Source organism: Rana temporaria, chromosome 5 (genome assembly GCF_905171775.1).
Source record: "Rana temporaria chromosome 5, aRanTem1.1, whole genome shotgun sequence".
Taxonomy (NCBI): domain Eukaryota; kingdom Metazoa; phylum Chordata; class Amphibia; order Anura; family Ranidae; genus Rana; species Rana temporaria.
Genome location: NC_053493.1, coordinates 207,704,347 through 207,726,485, shown reverse-complemented (window position 1 = coordinate 207,726,485; position 22,139 = coordinate 207,704,347). Strand labels below are relative to the sequence as shown.

At 42.4% G+C, this 22,139-nt stretch overlaps 1 protein-coding gene across 1 annotated transcript in view; it reads right to left on the bottom strand.

Moving 5' to 3' along the window:
- The window catches only part of ELP2 (elongator acetyltransferase complex subunit 2), a 171,806-nt gene that overhangs the window by 112,018 nt on the left and 37,649 nt on the right, over nt 1–22,139 (bottom strand). Inside the window, exons 8-9 of the mRNA XM_040353517.1 lie at nt 19,814–19,969; nt 7,147–7,242 (exon numbers count right to left, since the gene is read on the bottom strand). Coding sequence (XP_040209451.1) covers nt 7,147–7,242; nt 19,814–19,969 — 252 coding nt within the window. The remainder of the gene's footprint in view (nt 1–7,146; nt 7,243–19,813; nt 19,970–22,139) is intronic.

Genomic DNA, 22,139 nt, shown 5'->3' with positions numbered 1-22,139 from the left:
ACCCAGGGGGTGGTCCCTCTATGTAAAACCCCTCTCCCTGCATGCAGCAGCTCAGTTAGTCAAAAAACAGTACAAACATAGAAAAGGAGGGGTGGGTGCTGTGTCCGTCCATGAACTCAGAGAAAAGGATTTTACGGTGAGTACAAATATCCTATTTTCTCTTCCATTCATGGACAGACATAGCAGCAATCTTGACAGTAGGGACGTCCACAAGCAGTGTAAAAAAAACGAGAGGTGGGAACAGCATTAAAACAACTTCACCCCAAAAAAACAGAGCTCCTCAATGGGAGGAGTTGCAACATTTAAACAGCCGCCTGCAAAACCTTGCGGCCGAAACAAGCAAGATGCACTCACATCAACCTTGTAAAATTATGTGAAGGTGTTAAAGGATGACCAGGTCGCCGCCTTACACACCTGAGAAAACAGATGCTTGATGTCGGAAAGCCCAAGAGGCACCTATTGCCCTGGTCGAAAGCGCCGTGACAGAAAAGGGGGGGGCGCCCCTGATCCACCTAGAGATAATGGCCGACGAGACTGCCAGACCTTTCTTAGGACCAACCACCGAAACAAACAGTAAGTCCAACCTCCGAAAACGGAGAAGTAACAGACAGGTACACCCGCAGAGCTCGAACAATGTCCAGGGAATGCAGCGCAGCCTCCTTGGGATACAACGGACGAGGACACAAAGATGGGAGTACAATGTCCTCATTGAGGTTAAAGGCCAAAACGACCTTATGAAGAAATAAAGGCTGCGGACGCAGCACCACCTTATCCTTGTGGAGGATTAAATAAAGAGCCTTGCATGACAAGGCCGCCGGCTCAGAAACCCGTCTGATGGATGTAATAGTCACCAAAAAGGCCACCTTCTGAGAGAGAGTCAGCAAGGGAATCTCTCTAATGTTCTCAAACGGCGGTTTTTGAAGTACCGAGAGGACCAGACTCAAGTCCCACGGAGGTAGTGGAGGACACACCGTTACGCGGCTTAAGGGTACAATTGAATCCTCGGTATCATCAAGTCTTGCTGGCAGGGACCAAGAAGACTGGTCTGATTAATTGACAAAGCTGTATTCAAACTCTCGTTTGCGAGTATAAATCACTTGTTTTTACTAAAATAAAAATCTCTTATGATAATGCACTAGGTCGGTGTGCCCTCCCTCTTGTGTTTTTTTTTGTTTGTTTTTTTGACACACCGGAGGGGCCACATGTCGAACCCCCTGCACAAAACGTACTCACCAGGGAGTGAGTCGCCATATTCGGTTTCCAGGATCCTGGAAACCGAATATGCAAGCGGACGCCACTTCATCTCCTCACACAGAGATGTAGGCATTCCACCTACAATGGTAAATCTTCCGAGAGGACGACTTCCGTGCCCTCAGCATGGCAGATATCACTGAATCCGACAGGCCACGGTCCCTTAGTACCTGGCTTTCAGCAGCCATGCCATTAAAGCCAGTGACTGTAAAGCAGGATGAAGTATGGGACCTTGCAACAGAATGTCCTCTCACGTCGGCAGACGCCAAGGAACATCTGCTACCAGACGCACTAGGTCAGCGTACCAGGGCTGCCGAGGCCAATCTGGAGCAATTGGGATCATCGGAATCCCTTCGGCCTCCACTCTGTGAAGCAGATGGGGAAGAAGCTTCATAGGGGGAGAGGCATAAATGAGCCGATACTGACCCCACAGGGCCACCAACGCATATGTCGCATCCTCCCATGGGTCTTTTGACCTGGCCACAAATCTCAATACCTTCTGATTGAGTCGCGAGGCCAGGAGGTCCACCTCTGGTGTGCCCCATCTCAGGCACAGGAGTTGAAAAACTCTGGTTGTAGCAAACATTCTCCTTGGTCCAGCTTCTAGCGACTTAGGTCCGCTTGCCGTTTTCTACGCCCGGAATATATACGGCCGATAGAGCCAGCACGCTCCGCTTCGCCCACCTCAGGATGTAAGCGACCTCCGACGCTGCAGCCAAGCTTCTTGTTCCTCCCTGATGATTGACATACGCCACCATCATGGCGTGATCCTGACTGGACGCCCTTGTAGCCTCTGAGACCACGTAGAGAGGCACAGCCTGATCCCCGAAGTTCCAGGACATTGATCGGCAGGTGGGATTCTTCCTGAGTCCAGCAACCCTGGGCCGACTGAACTCCCCAGACTCCCCCCCCCCCCCCCCCCCCCCCCCGGTAAGGCTGGCGTCCATCGTGATCACTGTCCAGTGAAAAGGAAGCAATGACTTTCCGGACCGAAGAGTCGGGGATGTCAGCCACCAAACCAGGGAGGCCCTGACCTGGTGGCTCACCCGGATTTGACAATCCAGCCTGGCTCCCAGAGCATAGGGAGGAGGGAAGAATGAAGGGAGGAGGGAAGAATGAAGGGAGGAGGGAAGAATGAAGGGAGGAGGGAAGAATGAAGGGAGGAGGGAAGAATGAAGGGAGGAGGGAAGAAAGAAGGGAGGAGGGAAGAAAGAAGGGAGGAGGGAAGAAAGAAGGGAGGAGGGAAGAAAGAAGGGAGGAGGGAAGAAAGAAGGGAGGAGGGAAGAAAGAAGGGAGGAGGGAAGAAAGAAGGGAGGAGGGAAGAGAGAAGGGAAGAAAGAAGGGAGGAGGGAAGGAAGAAGGGAGGAGGGAAGGAAGAAGGGAGGAGGGAAGGAAGAAGGGAGGAGGGAAGGAAGGGTGGAAAAAAAAACTAAAATCAACCTCCCCGGGAATGCCCAGCCGTGCCATCCTGCCGGAGCAGGGGGACTGCTACTTACCCATCCTGCGTGTACTCGCTGGAAGCATCCCTGACAGACCCATCGCCCGCGCGGTTACAGTGTGTCAGTCGGCCCTGGCACACTAAAACGGACATATAGCCCGGTCATATGTGTGCCCCGGAGTGCGTAGCTCTAGGTCCGCACAGGCTCGATGGCCGAAACTGGGGAGACTACAAGGATCTGATGTCCAGCCTGTCACCCAGTCGGCAGTTGATAGTAGATCTTGGGAACAAAAAAGTAGAAAAACAAACAGTAGAAAAAAACTCCAAGACCATCGGGCACACAGGGAGCCAGGTCCTTCTATGCTAGGCAGAAAAAAAACTGAGCTGCTGCATGCAGGGAGAGGGGTTTTACCTACAGTTTTGATGTGTGTTCAACACCTTAACATGTTTTCTGCCTAGTCCTCTCCTAATAGAAGGCCAATACCTACTCTCAAGATTGTTACTGTGTCCGTCCATGAACGGAAGAGAAAATAGGATTTTTAATAACGGCTTACCTGTTAATTCCTTTTCTTGGAGTACACCACGAGACACAGAGCCTCTATTCATTACATAGTGGGTTGTATGGTCACCAGAGGTGATTGGACACTGGCACAACAAATGAAGACAAGTGCCCCTCCATATAACCCCTCCCCTAAGGGAAGTACCTCAGTTTTGTAGCAAAGCAGTAAGGTTCCCATAAGAAGGGGGGACCTCTGTCCCGTGGTGTACCCCAAGAAAAGGATTTTACAGGTAAGCTGTTATTAAAAATCCTATTTTCTTCATCATACACCACAGGACACAGAGACACAGCATTTGGTAAAATGTATGGACTGAAGACCAAGTTGCAGCTTTACAGATCTAAGCCATCGAAGCCTGGTGATGCACTGCCCATGAAGCACTTATTGCCCTGGTCGAGTGCGCCTTAACAGAAAAGGGAGGAATGTTGTTCCTTAAAGCTTGAATAATTACTTGTCGAATACACCTAGAAATGGTGGATTTTGATGCCGCTTGGCCCTTCCTGGGACCATCTGGCACAATAAACAAAACATCTGTTTTGCGTATCTGGGCAGTTGCCTGCAGATAAACTTTTACTGCTCTCACTACATCTAGAGATTGCAATAACTTTTCCCCTGCTGACCGTGGCTCAGGAAAAAAAGGAAGGCAAAACAATGTCTTGATTTAAATGAAACACCGATACCACCTTTGGAAGAAAGGTAGGATGGGGGAGTAGTACAATTTTGTCCTGTAACAAACTAAATAAGGCTCGTTATAAGAAAGAGCTGCTAACTCTGATACTCTTCTAGCAGAAGAGATAGGAATCAAAAAGGCCAATTTCCTGCTCAAAAGAATCAAAGGAATGTGGTGGATAGGTTCAAAAGGTTGCTTTTGCAAGACTGACAATACTAAGTTCAAATGCCAGGGACATAAGGGAGATTTGACAGGCTGGTTTATCCGCATTACTCCCTGAATGAATGCCCTGACTAGGGAATGAGATGCCAGTGGTCTCTGAAAAAAGACTGATAGAGTGTATATTTGACCCTTGATGGTACTCAGGGCTAATTTCATATCTACTCCTAATTGGCAAAAGGCAAGAATGCTACTTCTAGCATAATTTTGAGGATTCCACCCTCTGGATTCACAATAGAAAACATACGCCTTCCAGATTCTGTAGTAGAGAAGCCTGGAGGCTGGCTTTCTAGCGTTAATGAGTGTAGCAAGAACTGGACCTGAGAGGCCTCATTTCTTTAAGATGTAGGTCTCAGTAGCCTGCTGCAAGCTGTCCCATAGCCATTAGGAAAGTGTGAGCTGGGGGCCACTGGGTAAGACAGAACTGTTTAAAAGTTTGAAGTGTTAGTGGCTAATTGCAAGCAGGAGTGACAGCAGGGAGAGGATTTCTTAAATACTGTAAGAGAGCACAGCGTGACACTCCACCTGGTGAATAACATTGGTGCTCAATTGCACAGCAATAACCCCTTGCATGGCAAATAACAGATGAAGAACTGTGGATTTTAAAGGTTCCCTAAGCAAAAGCGTTTGTTCTCAGTGCTCAGTCTGACCAGCCTGTTCACTAAATCTTCAGAGACAAAGCAAATATTAAACGCCAATGGCTCTGGACCTGAAAAGTGCTTTGCTGCCAACTTTTACCAGACCAGAGTCTGGAAAGCTCCCCATGTGAAACCCAGTACCTGAAGGCCACATTCAGAATATCCCTGAAAATTCCAGTCAAGTGGGGTCCAGGCATGGTACTCCAAAATACATGCTAGATTGCTGCAATCAAAGAGACCATCTCTAGCAGTGATGTAGGGAAAAAAATAAAGTTCTAGCAAAAGGTTAGTTTTTCACAGCAGAGCTGAAGAAAAGATATCCATCCTTAAAGGAGTTGTAAAGTCAAAAGTTGTTTTTATATTAATGCATTAAGATAAAGTGCCTTCTATGTGCAGGAGCCCCCCTAATACTTACCCGAGTCCCCTCTCTGTCCAGCAATGTCCACGAGTGTCTCAGCCGTCCAGGACTCTCCCTCCTGATTGGCTGAGAAACAGCAGCAGTGACATTGGCTCCTGCTGTCAAAGTCAGCTAGCCAATCAGGAGAAATAGGGGACAGGGCCAAACCACAGCTTCGTATCTGAATGAACAGATGGAGCTGCAGCACAGCTCAGGTGAGCGGCTTGCTGTGGGGGCATTCGGCAGGAGGGAGGGACTAGGAGGGACTAGCAACACTAAAAAGGGACCCAAGAAGAGGATGATCTGGGCTGCTCTGTGCAAATCCACTGCAACAGAGCAAGTATAACATGCTTTTTTTTAAATAAAAATGACAAAGGACTTTAAAATCACTTTAAGTAGCAAAAAAACATGCTGGTAGCAGGAGGAGTTATCCTGCAATCACCTACAGTGGTTTGTCATGGTCTAATCCTTTTGTATGCAGCAGTATAACCTGTAGGTTACAAGACTTACTGTGTTTGTGATGAACGAGAAAGAAAAAGAAAAATCTTTTTTCCCATACTCCATGTTACTCTAGCCTCATCTTTTCAAAACATGCTGTAGAATAGCATATCATGGAGTGTGTGCACTGATATTTCAGTTTTGGGTTGTTGATATTTAGATGTTGACAGGTTAACCACTTAAGCCCCGGACCAATATGCTGGCTAAAGACCCAAGGGGTTTTTACAGTTCGGGACTGCGTCGCTTTAACAGACAATTGCGCGGTCGTGCGACGTGGCTCCCAAACAAAATTGGCGTCCTTTTTTCCCCACAAATAGAGCTTTCTTTTGGTGGTATTTGATCACCTCTGCGGTTTTTATTTTTTGCGCTATAAACAAAAATAGAGCGACAATTTTAAAAAAAATTCAATATTTTTTACTTTTTGCTATAATAAATATCCCCCAAAAACATATATAAAATTTTTTTTTTTCCTCAGTTTAGGCCGATACGTATTCTTCTACCTATTTTTGGTAAAAAAAAAAAAATCGCAATAATCGTTTATCGGTTGGTTTGCGCAAAATTTATAGCGTTTACAAAATAGGGGATAGTTTTATTGCATTTTTATTTTTTTTACTAGTAATGGCGGCGATCAGCGATTTTTTTCGTGACTGCGACATTATGGCGGACACTTCGGACAATTTTGACACATTTTTGGGACCATTGTCATTTTCACAGCAAAAAATGCATTTAAATTGCATTCTTTATTGTGAAAATGACAGTTGCAGTTTGGGAGTTAAACACAGGGGGCGCTGTAACATTTAGGGATCACCTAGTGTGTGTTTACTAGTGTAGGGGGGTGTGGCTGTAGGACTGACACCATCGATCGAGTCTTCCCTATAAAAGAGATCACTCGATCGATGCGCCGCCACAGTGAAGCACGGGGAAGCCGTGTTTACACACGGCTCTCCCCGTTCTTCAGCTCCGGGGAGCGATCGCGACGGAGCGGCTAAAAACAAATAGCCACACCGTCGTCCCGGATCGCTCCCCGAGCGGACCCGACCTCCGCATGTACCGGGGGGGGGGCCCGATCGGACCCCCCATCCACGTCTAGCAGAGGACGTACAGGTACGTACATGTGCCTGTCCGTGCCATTCTGCTGACGTATATGTACATGAGGAGGTCGGGAACTGGTTAATGCGCCCACTAATTTTTGTGTATTTCGCTGGATATATATATATATATATATATATATATATATATATATATATATACACATACATACACATATATATATATATATATATATATATACACATACACACACACATATATATATATATATATATATATATATATATACACACACACACACACACACATATACATATACATACACACACAGTTTTGAATTAAATGACTTTTTACAGACACAGCAAGCATTTAAATCACCTTTAACTGTATTTGTAGTTTTAAAAGCCTAAAAAGTGGCCATACATTACCTTTTCTGAAAGAAGGCTGCCAATGAACAGCATAGACACAGTTTTCATGGCCAGCTAGCACAGTCTCTAATGACACCGCGTACGTAAATTTTATACCTAAAATGTAAAATCAATAGGCATCGGTTAATGAATTTGAGACTAGAACCATTGAAAAAAAATCTACAGGCTTAAAAGTATAATTTTAATTGATATAATACTTGAGGTACCCATAATCATGAGATGACATTACTCAATCCTGCCATTTTCTCTCATCTATGGATGCACACAGATACCCCTGAGATTAGACTTTTCAAAGAATTAAAATAAAAACTACGGCCTGCCATTAAAAAAACACGTGCTATAATACCCAATTATAAGTGCATCGGCCCTTATAGTTTTGTGTCTCCTCCCCCTTCAAAGTCCAACAAGTACCGGTTGAGCCTGCCAGTGAAGTCCATCTAATGTAGCTTCCTGGAATGGTGCACTGCTCCTGAATTCAGAGCAGAGTTGCCCTTAGTGTAGGCCAAGCCCGCTTGCACTGCAGGTGGGAGGGAAAGATGTTGGAAGGGGCATATCTATAAGCATTCTTACTGCAGATTTATATGGTCGTAGCTTGTTGATTAGCACCTGGACACACATAGTCCTCTAGACTGCTTTTTGGGCTGACAGAACTGCCTCTGTTGCTGAATTTCTTTTCACTGTGAGCTGTAGTGAAAGCACAAAGATCTGATCGCAAGTTGGCAAGAGTGAACCAATTGTTAAAGGAGGATGGGTGGGTGGGTGTTAGGATGCAAACAAGCGGAACATCGCCTTTTGGGTGAAGTTCCACCTTAAACTAAAAACAAAAAAATTGTATTATATTGCAGCTTACCAATCATTAGATATGGTGGCTGCATCCATTTTTTTTTCTTCAGTTTTTCCCTTCTGTTTTCACCTTGTGATCTGGCTAGTAACTTACCTCCTGTATTAGCAAGATACATCTCTGGAGGAAGGAGAACAGGAGGCCCAGCAGACAGCAGCAATGTCAGTCTGGGGGGGGGGGGGTATGTGTAGTGTTTAATGTATTAGCAGATTTAGAATCACTAACAAATTGAAGCCAAACTCCAGCTCCCATTTTATAAAATCGGTTACAGAACAGTTTTTTTTCTTTTGGGATAAACTTTTTGCATAAATACATAGGAGCCGATGATTTTAATCACCTCTGCCAGTGTGAAAATGTGTGCCTCATCCATATAAACTGATACATTCTCCTGAAGAGTTTTGTGCTGTGAAAAACAACACAGATGTGCTGGCTGGATAAAGATGAAAATAGAAGAAAGCCTAAGAAAGGTAACGAATACCGGACGTCACATCTAAGAATTGATCAACTGCAATATAATAAATGATAAAGAAAAAAACACGCTAAATGCTACATACAACAAAGTTAATAATGAAACGGTAAATTATAATAATAAAAATGCACTAAAAAACAACAATCGCTGAAAAAAATCCCCAGTGAAAAAAATGCTTGTGCTGTTGGAACAGTATTGAAGGTCTCATACACAGTGCTGTGACTGAAATATGGATGAAAAATTCCGTGCTCCTTATGTGCTTAAATAGCACTTTAGCCCCGGAAGATTTTACCCCCTTCCTGACCAGAGCACTTTTTACAATTTGGCATCAGCGACCCACCTCCGTGATTCACAGTAGGAATGGTGTACCTTTCATCACAGGCCCCGACTCCTCCTCTCCAAATGTAACATTTATAATTGTGGCCAAAAAGCTATATTTTGGTCTAATCACTCCAAATGACTTTGCGCCAGAAGATTTGAGGCATGTCTCTGTGCTGTTTGGCGTATTGTAAGTGGGATACTTTGCATAGTAATGCCTTTCTTCTGGAGACTTGACCATGCAGCTCATCTTTCTTCAAGTGCCTCCTTAATGTGCATCTTGAAACAGCCACACTACATGTTTTCAGAGTCCTGTATTTCATCATTAATATTCTCTCACGTTCTGATTAAGCAAATGTAAAAGTTTGTGAAATGCATTGACGTATAGCGGTGACCACAGGGCACCAAGCTGCATATAGTATACCTCTGAGCCGAGGAAAAAACAGAGCACGGCTCTGATACACTGAAGACTTGACACTGCCGGTTTCTCTACAATAAGGAGTTTTGCTCAAACCTTTTTGAGGACTGTGAACTGTACCCCTATCAATGGAGGACAACAAGCATAAGCAGTTGTTGGAGGGGAGTCCCACTGAGTTTAAACTCAAGAAGTGACGGGAGTCCTAATTGACCTGCCTCTGATATCCCCATCTACCCATCCAAGACATTGGGTAACGGTATGTACAGCAGTCTTCCAGTGAACTTGTTTGACTGAATCACCAGTACTGATGATCGTTTAATGATGTCTGTGTTTCTTGGGTGTAAAAAACTACCAATGACCCAACCCAAAATCAACTATCACTTCAGGAATCTGACATAATAGGATCCAAACAAAACGCCAGAAAGACTCCGTGTGGTCTGGATCTAATAAGTTTGGGCTACTTGGAAACCATAACCCTCAATTACTCCCTGGCTGTTCGGGGAACACATCAATAAGAGGACATTACTCTCAACTTTGTTTGACTGCTACACAGTTTCATTCCATTGGAATCATTTAAACCACGATACCCATTCAGTGTCACAATTGCAGTGCTATAAAGGTTTTTTAATACATTAAGGTGAAAACCATCTGTGTCAGAGTGTCACAAACTACGGTGAACGAGAGTGAACCACAACTGCGGTTAGGGAAAGATTTCAACGCACTTCTCTATGCAATGTAATTTTTCAGTACTGGACCCCAGGCGTCGCTCTAATCAGAGAAAAAGAGTTTGGGGGTTCACTACATCATCTCTCTTACATATAGGAATGCGTTGAGCTACTAAAGGTAGAGGTATTACAACATACCTTCAACCCCTAGCCTTGAAAGGTTTTACGATGAACTTGAGTGAAGCACAACTGCATTAAGGGAAACATTTCAATGCACTTCTCTATGTAAAGTGATTATCAGTATCGGACCCCAGGCGTCAGTCTAATCAGAGAAAAAGAGTTTGGGGGTTCACTACATCATATCACTCACATATAGGAATACATTGAGCTACTAAGGGGGCAAGTAGAATATACCTTCATCCCTTAGCTTTAAAAAGGTATAACGAACATGTTCAATAATTTAGGCCAGAAGGCCTATACCAGGTGTCTGCAACCCGCGGCTCCGGAGCCGCATGCGGCTCTTTTGAACCTTTGACGCGGCTCCAGGGCACCTTTTGAGGGTAACGAGTAATCTACCTGATTACTCTTACCCTCACGGTAACACCGTTCCCATTACTTGGGCGGCGTTACCGCAATTACATCCACCGCGCAGCGTGCGGGGGGGCAGGGGGGGCCATGTGGCCACAGGCCTGAGCTGGCCTGTGATTCGGTCACGGCGCGTCATGTGACTGGCCACAGAGCTGGCCTGTCTGTGCTCGTGGCCCTGGAGTCTCCCGCCCGCCCGTTACGACGAGAGCTCTCAGCTCAGCCGCCGACATCTCCCCCGCGGAGGCTCCGCTCCGGATCAAGAGACTCAGCTGAGTTCATCAGCACCGACCGTGGCTCCAGTGCGAAGAGAGAGAGAGACGAAACGATACAGACAGCAGTAAGAGCAGCGCAGGTGAGAACCGGCATTTGTTTGGAAGTGTCTGGGACTGGGGGGGGGGAGAAGAGAGCGGCCTAGTCTAGGGCTGGGGGCTGGGCATGTGGAGGTGGAATCTCATTATCTGATATTGTACAGACAGTATTGCATTTGCTGGGCATGTGGAGGTGGAATCTTATCTGATATTGTAAAGTATGGCATGTGGAGGTGGAATCTTATCTGATATTGTACAGTATTGCATTTGCTGGGCGTGTGGAGGTGGAATCTTATCTGATAATGACAATATCAGATAAGATTCCACCTCCACATGCCCAGCAAATGCAATACTGTACAATATCAATTATATCAGATAAGATTCCACCTCCACATGCCCAGCAAGTTATTTTTATAATGACGAGGATGACATTGGGCCCTCATTATTATTTACATCAGGCTCTGATTATGATTTATGGTACACTGGGGCCCAGATTAATTTTCTATGGCATTTTGGGGCACTGGTCAATTTTTCTGGCACTTTGGGGCAGTAATTATTTTTTTTTATGGCACATTGGGGGCATTGTTATTGGCTGTGTAATGTGCTGTTCAATTGCATTCTTTTTTTTTTGGTTGGAGTGCACGATCCTGTATATAGCATTAAGGTAAGAAACAATATATGCAGTGTTATATTTGTTTTAAATGTGTTTTGCTGGTCCCAGTTTTTTTTTCCTTCGGAAACGGGTCCAAGTGGCTCTTTATGTCTTAAAGGTTGCAGACCCCTGGCCTATACTATAAAGAACCAATGTCAAGCACGTAGCATATGAAAGTACTGTATGCGGACAGAATATACTTGAGAGGCTACATTAGCTTAGTTGTTTTAAGAGTGTATGTCCCTTTAAGATATTCCACAGCTGTTACATGAAGACACAATAAGTAGTCCCAAGCAACACAGTTGTATAAACTAGAGCCAGGTTCAAATACAGTACTTTGTAAGGCTATATGCGAACAGGGTAATTCTAGAGCAATAAATGTAACGTGGCAATGGTACTTATCCGTTTGTAGAGGATGAGAGTTCTTCAGTAAGCAGAGTAATGTAGCTGGAATGGGATTCTGTCATGGAGGTTCTCCTAGTGGAAGATATCTTAGGGAGTCCCCAGCAACTGCAGTAAGGCTGGCAGCGTGGATCCAGGTAGATAGATACTTAGCAGGAATTAGCTATAGGTTAGTGGTGGCATGGATCCGCGTTGCAATGATATCCTGTTGTGGGGATTATGCCTGTAGTTTATTTGTAGCGTGGTCCGGCTATGGCCGACAATAATAGAACACCTTGTAATAAACAGGCTGTGCTGTTTATAGGACCCAGGCATGTGTGCCGAATGGAGCGTTAATTACGCTCGGAACTTCCGCGTTCCACGCTGGAATGCACGCGGCTATTGGAGAAGTTTATATTTATTTTTGTCTTTATGGAACTTCCTACACTTTTATGCACGTATAAAGGCTGTATTGTTAGCCTATTATTCCAGGACTGATTTAGGCTTCATATTTATGTTTGCCTGCTGACTTTTGCAGCTATTTTTGTGCACACTTTTTTTTTTTTTTTTTTCACTGGCCACTTGCTGGCTGAACGTTTTTATTCATTATTGATGTTTTTAATGTTTTTTAGCACTTTGTTTCAATTTTAGTTTATTATCAATGTTCACTGATTAACACTTTGATTACTTAGTCATATTCATTGCGCTCGTCACTTTACCTTTCACTATTTTATTGTATTTCTATTTGATATTTATACATTATTAGATTGAGCAGCATCATCACTTTTAGTTCATTACTATTATTTTACTTCACATCTTAAGCTTTACTAGATAGGCGCAAGAGCACCCTCACTTTATCATATTCAATGAAGTCAGTGCGCGGTCGCCGTATGCGTTCCAGCGTGGAATGCAATACGGCGATGAGAGTGCCGATTACACAGAGTCCCCCTCTCCTCACACTTACTTAAGCCCATTCTTGTTCCAGCAATGTGCATAAGAGCAGAGGCACTCCCCTTTTCTTCCTGCTCGCACAGGCTTTAATAAAAGCAGTGGGGAGCCATTGGCACTGACCTAATACATTCAGCTTTGATTCTTCGAAACATGTTTACTTTGAGTAATGTACCCTCCATCTGCAGTATAAAAAAAATAATATTCAAATGGAAAACTCAGATCTACAGAGCATCCGAAAAGTATTCAGTGCTTCACTTTTCCACATTTTGTTATTCCAAAATGGATTAAATTCATTATTGTCTTCAAAATTCTACAAAAACAATACCCCATAATGACAACGTGAAAAGCTTGTTTGAAATCTTTGCAAATTAAAAATAAAAAACGAGAAAAAAAAAATCACATGTACATAAAAGTATTCACAGCCTTTGCTCAATACTTTGTTGAAGCACCTTTGGCACCAATTACTGCCTCAAGTCTTTTTGAGTATGATGCTACAAGCTTGGCACACCTATTTATGGTCAGTTTCACCCATTCTTCTTTGCAGGACCTCTCAAGTTCTATCAGGTTGGATGGGGAGCATCGGTGCACAGCCATTTTTCAGATCTCTCCTTTGCTATCTTGGCTGTGTGTTTAGTGTCGTTGTCCTGTTGGAAGATGAACCTTTGCCCCAGTCCACAGCGTTCTGGAGCAAGTTTTCATCAAGGAGATCTCTACATTGCTGCATTCATCTTTCACTCGATCCTGAACATCCCCACAGCATGATGCTGCCACCACCATGCTTCACTTTAGGGATAGTATTTGCCAGGTGATAAGCTGTGCCTGGTTTCCTCCAGACATGACGCTTGCCACTCAGGCTAAAGAGTCTAATCTTTGCCTTATCAGACCAGAGAATTTTGTTTCTCATGGTCTGAGAGTCCTTCAGGTGCCTTTTGGCAAACTCCAGATGGGATTGTCCTGTGCCTTTTACTGAGGAGTGGCTTCTGTCTGGCCTGGTCTGCAGAGATGGTTGTTCTTCTGAAAGTTCTTCCCTCGCCACAGAGAAACGCTGGCACTCTGTCAGAGTGATCGTTGGGCTCTTGGTCACCTCCCGGACTAAGGCCATTCTCCCCCCCAATCGCTCAATTTGGCCAGGCGGTCCGCTCTGGGAACAGTCCTGATGGTTCCAAACTTCTTCCATTTAAGGATGATGGAAGCCACTGTCCTCATTGAGACCTTCAATGCTGCAGACATTTTTCTGTACCCATCCCCAGATCTATGCCTTGATACAATCCTGTCTCGGAGGTCTACAGACAATTCCTTGGACTTCCCGGCTAGGTTTGTGCTCTGACATGCACTGTTAACTGTGAGACCTTTTATAGGCAGGTGTTTACCTTTCCAAATTATGTCCAATCAATTGAATTTACAACTGCTACACAGAACAATTGTGCAAGTCATTGAAATGGACCATTCTGTACAATGTGTAGTACCTGGTGTTTACTAAAACATTTGAAAAATTCAGATGACTGTATGGAACGGGAGCAAAGATACACTTTCTGGGTCGACTCAATAATGATAAAAATTGTAAACTGGTTTGAAACATAAGTGATAAGCAGGTGAATTTTCTGGATCTCGATATCACCCAGGTTGGAAATCAAATTATTACAAAAACACATTTTAATAATATAGGATTCTAATAATAATACAGAGTAAATAAGATACCCAACAAGTCAAAACTTAAAATTTGTGTGCGCCTGTGAAATAGCGACAAACCCTATATTTTCTATAGGCTACGCTTTAAAAGCACCCTATAGGTATCAGTTTAGTATTACGGAGAATGGCTTGTGCTAGAATTATTGCTCTCACTCCGGTGTGCTGGTAATATGTGTATTGCAAGCAAAGTTTTCACGCATAGGCACCCCCCACGCATGTGTTTACGTTTATATGTCGCATAACTTTTCAAATTTGTAAAACTGATTTTTACTCAACTTTTTTCCCCCACAATACATAGGGGACAAAAAGTCTCCTATGTGATAGGTTCTCTTTAACGAGGCATGAAAGGTCGAAAAGACCCTGCTGCATGTCTCCTTTGGACTCCACTGAATGTTTTTCAATGCATTTCAGATTGCAAAAAATCCTTTTCTGGCTAAGCTAGTCAGTGACATGGAGGGGATGACCCGAAAAGGGATGTCAGACGTCACAACAGGAAAGCCAACATGGGTCTGCTTTCCTCCCACCTCCACCCATCCCTCCACCCGTGGTGGCATGCCAGGGGTATGAGCGAGCAATCGAGCAGCAACACAGCTGCCTGAATGCTTTCATCTGACACTACCTACTGAAAGGGTAGTTGATGATTAAAATAAACATCCAGCAGAGGTAGTGAGATGGTCAACAGTAAATGGCTTCAAGCATGCATGGGACAAACATAAATCTATACTCGAACAATGACGTTAACGTGTGGGGGGGGGGGGGAGGAAGAAGGGCAAACTCTATGGACTACTACGGTCTTTTTCAGCTGCCACTTTTCTATGTTACTATTCAATCCTGAAATTTACACAGCCCCATCACACAACAAAGTCAATAGTGAGATGCCTCCTACTCCATTACAGTCAAGAAATACATTGGTGGCATCTCTCATCCCCAGCCTGAGGAATAAACAGTGAAGGGGTAATAGCTGACCAGTGAGGTTATTTCTCTGCTCACTATGTCCTCTGATCCTGTCAGTTTGTTCCTTATCATATTTAAATACAACACACTGGATTAGGTCCTACGACTGCAGCTCCCTGTCCCAATTTCAGTGGCACCATACCAGTGATTACATTAAACAGATACAAAGTCAAACTTAGGTATTACCACTAGCTGCATTTGAAATAAGTAAAGTTATTTACAGTAAAACCTTGGATTGCGAGCATAATAATTTGCTCTAGAAACATGCTTGTAAACCAAAGAACTTGTATATCAGAGCAAATTTCCCCATAAGAAATAATGTAAACTCGACATTCGTTCCACAACCATTTATTCATAAGTCCTTCAGTTTATAGTCCATATAAAAAGATTATAGCAATGTGAAGCCTCCACAAGGGGATTAGAAGCAAAATCCAGCAAGAGCTACAGAGTATAAAAGAGAAGAGAGGCACCTCTAATGCACACCATCACTTTATGTGATGAAAAAAAATGACGTTTTTAAAAACGTCACTTTAATTGACCGTGTGTGGGGGAAAACGTCGTTTTATGTCTTCTAAAAAACGACCAAAAAAAAATTGAAGCATGCTTCAATTTTATGTGTCGTTTTTCAAAACGTCAACTTTTACTTCACAGAAATTTACCGTGTGTAGCAAAAAAACGAAGTTTTTTCACCCGCGCATGCCCAGAAGCTACTTATAAGGCGAGCTTCAATGGAAAAAGTGGTGAGAACGTAACCTCGCTTTGCTAGAACATTGTGAGAAAAACGATGGTGTGTAGGCAACTTCGTCTTTGAAAATTGAAGTTTCAAAAACGTCATTTTTTACTTCACAGAAAATGTCGTTTTTTTTCATCACATAAAGTGATGGTGTGTACGGGGCATAAGTGTAGCAATATGTTGCTCCTTCATAAAATGTAACCATATTGCTACACTTAGAGGCACCTCTTTTCTCTTTTATACTCAGTTGTGAAATGAGGCTATATCAAGACATCGCTTCTATATCAAGTCAAATTTTTATTAAAAAAAATGTTGCTCGTCTTGATAAATGTTCTCAAACCAAGGTTTTACTGTATTTACTAACGACTACATAGCTGCATTACTTTTAGTCTCACATATGCCTGGAGATCACCAAACATGAATAAACAAATTCAGTTTTATATTTTAATGTGACAAGACAAGACATTTTATGATTTGTCCTCAGTGTGTCATATTGAAAATGTGTATGCCTTTCTGTCTATGCATACCCCCACCTGTGACACAGCATCTATGTTTGATGCAAACATGTTTTATCAGCATATTCATTCCCTAATGTAATATGCAATGTAAATAGCATTTTTAATTCAAAACCACGTTCTGCATTAACAACAAAGACAAACAACAGCGACAAGGAGGTTTTTGTTTGGATATAAAATGATTGCCAGTCTGTAGTACAGCACACTGGAGAGAAGCAGAGCCAACAGGCACATAATCAATAGAGTGACATGTGAAATATTTCCCCTATGAGTTGCAAGGTAGAGTATCACTTCTGCGCTCTACTGAATTACAATGACTACTTCAAAAGACCAAACTATTCTTTTCCAGGATTACAATCTCTTCTGTGACAAAAGGAAGTGATTGTACTGCAGAAGAATCAAAGCTGCCTGCGAGGAAATGTAATATGCGTTTGCTATAATGTGCAATTGCATGGTGGAATTGAATCATCTTCCTTGTAACAAAACACAGACATCTTTTCTTTATATGCACATTGTACTGTCCAACAATCTGAATGATTTCTGTTCCAACACAGACTAAATTAAGAAACCGGGATGGCAAATTTTATGATAAAGTGACATTTCTCTATTGCAGTGCAGATAATATAAAGGTTAAGGTAAAACTGTGTAATAGACAACAGGGTGTTTCTGCCTTATCCAACCATAATATAAACATTTTTCTGTATACTACAACCAGAATACAAAACAAACACTAAAGGTCTCATGCACACTGCAGATCAAACGCTGCTTTTATTTCTCTGCTTGAAGAAGCTTTCGTTTTTTGTGCTCTTTTTGCACATTTTGATTGAGCTTATTTTAGCATAAATCATTTTTTTTTAATCTCACAAACCCTCCCCTCTGCCCATTTTTCCTTTATTTGTGCGTTTTCATTTGGCACGCGGGCATCCTTTCTGCTCAAAAGCTTCTTTTTTTCTGCCTTTAAGCACCTGAAAATGCCATAGTGTGCATGGACACATTGGCTAACATGGAGGGAAGTTTCCAGGCAGAAAGAATGATAGGTAAAAAAAAAAAAAAAAAAAAATTAAGCTCAAAAGCCTACAGGAGCAGCTTCTTTGAGATGCAGTGTGCGCAAGCCCTAAAAGGGCACTGAACACCACTCAATATACATGCAGGTACATAAATAAAAAAAAAAACAGTCTATGATTCAGCCCCGGAAGGATTTACCCCCTTAAAGAGGAACTGAAGTCTGCTCACATAATTTTAAATAATACCATCTTCGTCATTCTGAAGCTTCTCTCCAACCACTTATTATATTATTTTATATATATATATATATATATATATATATATATATATATATATATATATATTGCGATTCTGTACTTGCCAAATATAATGCAGACATCTCCCTCCACCGAGTCTGGCTGCAATAATTTTAACTGCAGCCTTTTCACTTCCTGGATTTACACAGAGGCACACTGCAAGCACTTATTGGCCCTCTTATGACTCACCCCCTCCCTTCCTGGCTAACTCTCTCTCAAAAATCCCAATATGTATATGGATTGGTTGAGGCAAAAGTTATTGTGTCTACAAAATAGGGGATCGATTTAGGGACTTATTTTTTATTGTTTTTACTGGTAATGGGGGCAATCTGCCATTTTTAGCGGGACTGTGACATTGCAGCGGACAAATCTGACCCTAAGTGACACTTTTTGGTGACCAGGGCCACCAATACAGTGATACATAATTACATACTTAAACCTTCCTGCAATATAAAATCGTTTGAACCACTTGAATTTGTACAGTGCACAATTTTTAAAGCATGACACACATACATATATATATATATATATATATATATATATATATATATATAAAAAAAAGAGGCCTTAAAGAGAATTCAGCATAAAACTATTCACTTTCTTGGAAAACCATGCTGAAAGCAATGCTGAGGGGCTGCCATTGCGGTACCCTCCTCCAGAAAATGCTAGCTGCCAGGCTATCATACTGATCAAGTTCGGCTTTGAGTCACCACCCCAGAGCAAGTATCCAGGCATGGAGTTATGACTTCACTCCGAACCTAGGCTGCATAACTGCTCCAGATTCTGGAAGTATTGAAGGCAATAGATTTACCTCTTTCATTTGTCCTTCAACACATTTTGGCTCCCAATGCTGCACTCACTTTGCCCAGTATAAACAAAGTTTGTGGAAATTGAATTTACCTAGTCAGATCAAATTTTTTTTTAAACTTGCTAGTACTCTTCAGAATACCGCATAAAACACTCCAGGCACCAGTAGTGCAGAAAAAGTAATGTGCAGTGTGAGCTTTTTCTGTGCATGTGCTGACTATGCTTAAACAAGGATTACACTTGCAATCGATTAAAAGACTGGGTGCTACGTCTTATTGTTCTACTGTACTGTTGACTAACTGGACTTTGCCAAGAGCATGGCTCTCCTAACAATGGGCAAGTTTACTGTCCTTCAGACTTCAGGCGGATCGGATTGTGTCCAGTGGGAAAGGAAATTCACAATCATCAGTGACAGTAAACCATGCCTTAGTATTTGTGATGAGCGAGAGTAAAAAAGTTGCATAGTGCCTGTGGTCAGTAGAAGGAATAGTGCCCCCAACAGTGGTTTAGTGGGAGGAATAGTGACCCATCTTTTGTGTGTCAGTGGGAGGAATAGTGACCCATCTTTTGTGTGTCAGTGGGAGAAATAGTGACCCATCTTTTGTGTGTTAGTTGGAGAAATAGTGACCCATCTTTTGTGTGTCAGTTGGAGGAATAGTGACCCATCTTTTGTGTGTCAGTGGGAGGAATAGTGCCCCATCTTTTGTGTGTCAGTGGGAGGAATAGTGCCCCATCTTTTGTGTGTCAGTGGGAGGAATAGTGCCCCATCTTTTGTGTGTCAGTGGGAGGAATAGTGCCCCATCTTGTGTGTCAGTGGGAGGAATAGTGCCCCATCTTTTGTGTCAGTGGGAGGAATAGTGCCCCATCTTTTGTGTCAGTGGGAGGAATAGTGCCCCATCTCTTGTGTCGATGGAAGGAACAGTTCCCCAAGGCCCAGATTAAGCAAGTATATTATACGTAGTGTAGTTGGTACATTTTGTGTCCCAAGTACAAAATCTTACTCGGTAGCCATCCTGGATGGTTATTAAAAGATCATCTTCTGAAAGACAATTTTGCTCACTTTTACAGCTGACTTACCTTCTTCTTTGACTAAAAATACATTCTCCTTGAGCTTGATATTGTTTTCTTTCAATTCATGCTCATTTTTGACAGGTTCTAAAGCAGGCTTGGCAAATATCTTCCAAATACGGATAAGGGAATCCTGAGAACAACTCGCAAGATACATATCCTTTCCTGGAAGAAAAAAAAAAAAAAGCTAAAAAGACATTTAACAATAACGATCATGACTACAGGACATTCAAGGTGATTTTTTTGCCAAGCTAACAGAACTGCTGTTTCTGCAATCAATCGGTTTGTTTTAAAACAAAAACATTTTTTACTGTTAAAAGAAGTAAAAAGAAGGAAGAAGGAAGAAGACCAATAAACAGCAATGGTCCGCAAATGGTCTGCAGACCTAATACTAAGAAATTACAAATATTGATCTGTGCATAGATTTAATATATGCATGTCACATTTCCAGAGGTAGAAACAGTACTACCGAGGGCAGCATTCTGGATCAGCAGAAGGCCATATGATGCTTTAATGTCTTCTCACCTACAATCTGCATATAAATGTCCCACATTCCCTTATGCCGAGTATGGGTTTATAATCATCCCCCTTTGACAACTAGCTGCCAACACTTTGTACAGCTACTAGGCAACACATCCAGCTGTCAGTGACAGTTTCAGTCCCTGCTAATACTCAGGAACCAATCAGTTATTGCTATTCAAGTGATATCAGCTAAAAAATGGTCCTTAGCTTTCAGAGAATGATGCACCCTCCCTTCTTTTCATACACTTATCAGCCTGGAATAAAAACCATAGCAAAAAAAAAAAAAAAAAAAGCAGGGCACCAAATGAAAATATGTCCTAAAAACTATTAAATAATCTAAAAATAGGTATTATAGCCAAGATGCCAACGCCTACTGGTATTGCCAATTTTATTCTGGGCATCAAGACCTAGTGGAATCAGACTTCAGAAGGCAAAGTTGGTTTTATCTGGATCCAAAAGACATCATCCTACCTTTCATGATTAGCTGGAACATTTATTTTTGTTGTTATTGGTTGAGGTCAACCAACAGAAAGAATACATGATTTGTGATGATGGGAAAAGGAGGTACAAAAGGTAATCTGGATTTGACAGCTGCTATTTAGGCTTTGCTAAAAATCTGGAACATATAAAAAGGAAGCAATATTCAGCTCACATCAGTCTCTACAAATAGGTACTGTGAAGATGGGATAGCAAGAGCAATAGCAATAGCAGTGAAGGTGCAAACTCGGTTTTAATAATACTAATCCTTGCATCCACACATTCAGTGGAGTTTTGGACACCTAAACTACAGTATATGCTTGATATTTGCAATCTGTACTGCACGTAGTGTACTAGCTCACTCATGGAGCGAAAATTGCCCATCTTTACCTCAGAACTATAAGTGAGCACTGCAGGATCTAGTGCAGATCACACTTTGATTATCTTGGGGGTATAGATTCAAAGCCATCCCCAATAGAAATGCCATTAATCTAATAATGCCTCATTAATTAGCACAGTGAAGGTGTTAAAAATACTGGAGCTGCATTCCTTTGTCCTTCATAAACAATGTAATGTCTTTTTTTTTAAACTGAATGAAAAAAAAAAATCTTAATATCTGTTAATCCTGCCATTTCCCATGGCTTCCTCTACATTCTGACCACATTAATCAATGAAGCAGATCCATGCCATCATTGTAGCTCTGTAATCAGCCTGTGATACCATCCCATAGCCCAACAAGCCCCCTGCCCATCTGTACTCACTTAGATTGTCATGAGCAGAAATGCTTTGACATGCCTTGTAACCATACCCTCCCACCTAGCCAAAGAGGTATTAGAATGAAGCCTTGACATCACATAAGCACAGAAAGAAGGCAATGTTAGTACTTTTTAGCATGTTTAGCACATTTTCACCAAGTGTTTTACAAACAAAATAGTTCATGTAAGTTTTAGTTATGTTAAAAAAAAAAAAATCACAAAAAACACACTACGGGTGATTTACAAAAACTTAAAAAGACAAGTATGGGAATAGCAAAAAAAAAAAAATCATTCCCATCTAGATGGCTGCAACACCAATCCCAGCTGCAGCTGTCCCCTGCTAGCTTTACCCCAAGAACTGAGTGATTAAAACACGGCTGATCGCTCAAGTCTCCCCCTCTTCCTTAAAACAATTTGAAAGTGCCACAAAACGGGAGTTCTTAACCCTTTTTTTGGGGTTAAAAGCGCCCTACTAGTGGCCGAAAATCGCTGAAAAACAGCAGTAAAGAGTTGGTAAAATGAGCCGCACTTTAGTGCCAACGCACCTATGGCACCAGTGTGAAAAGGGTCTTCAAAGCAAA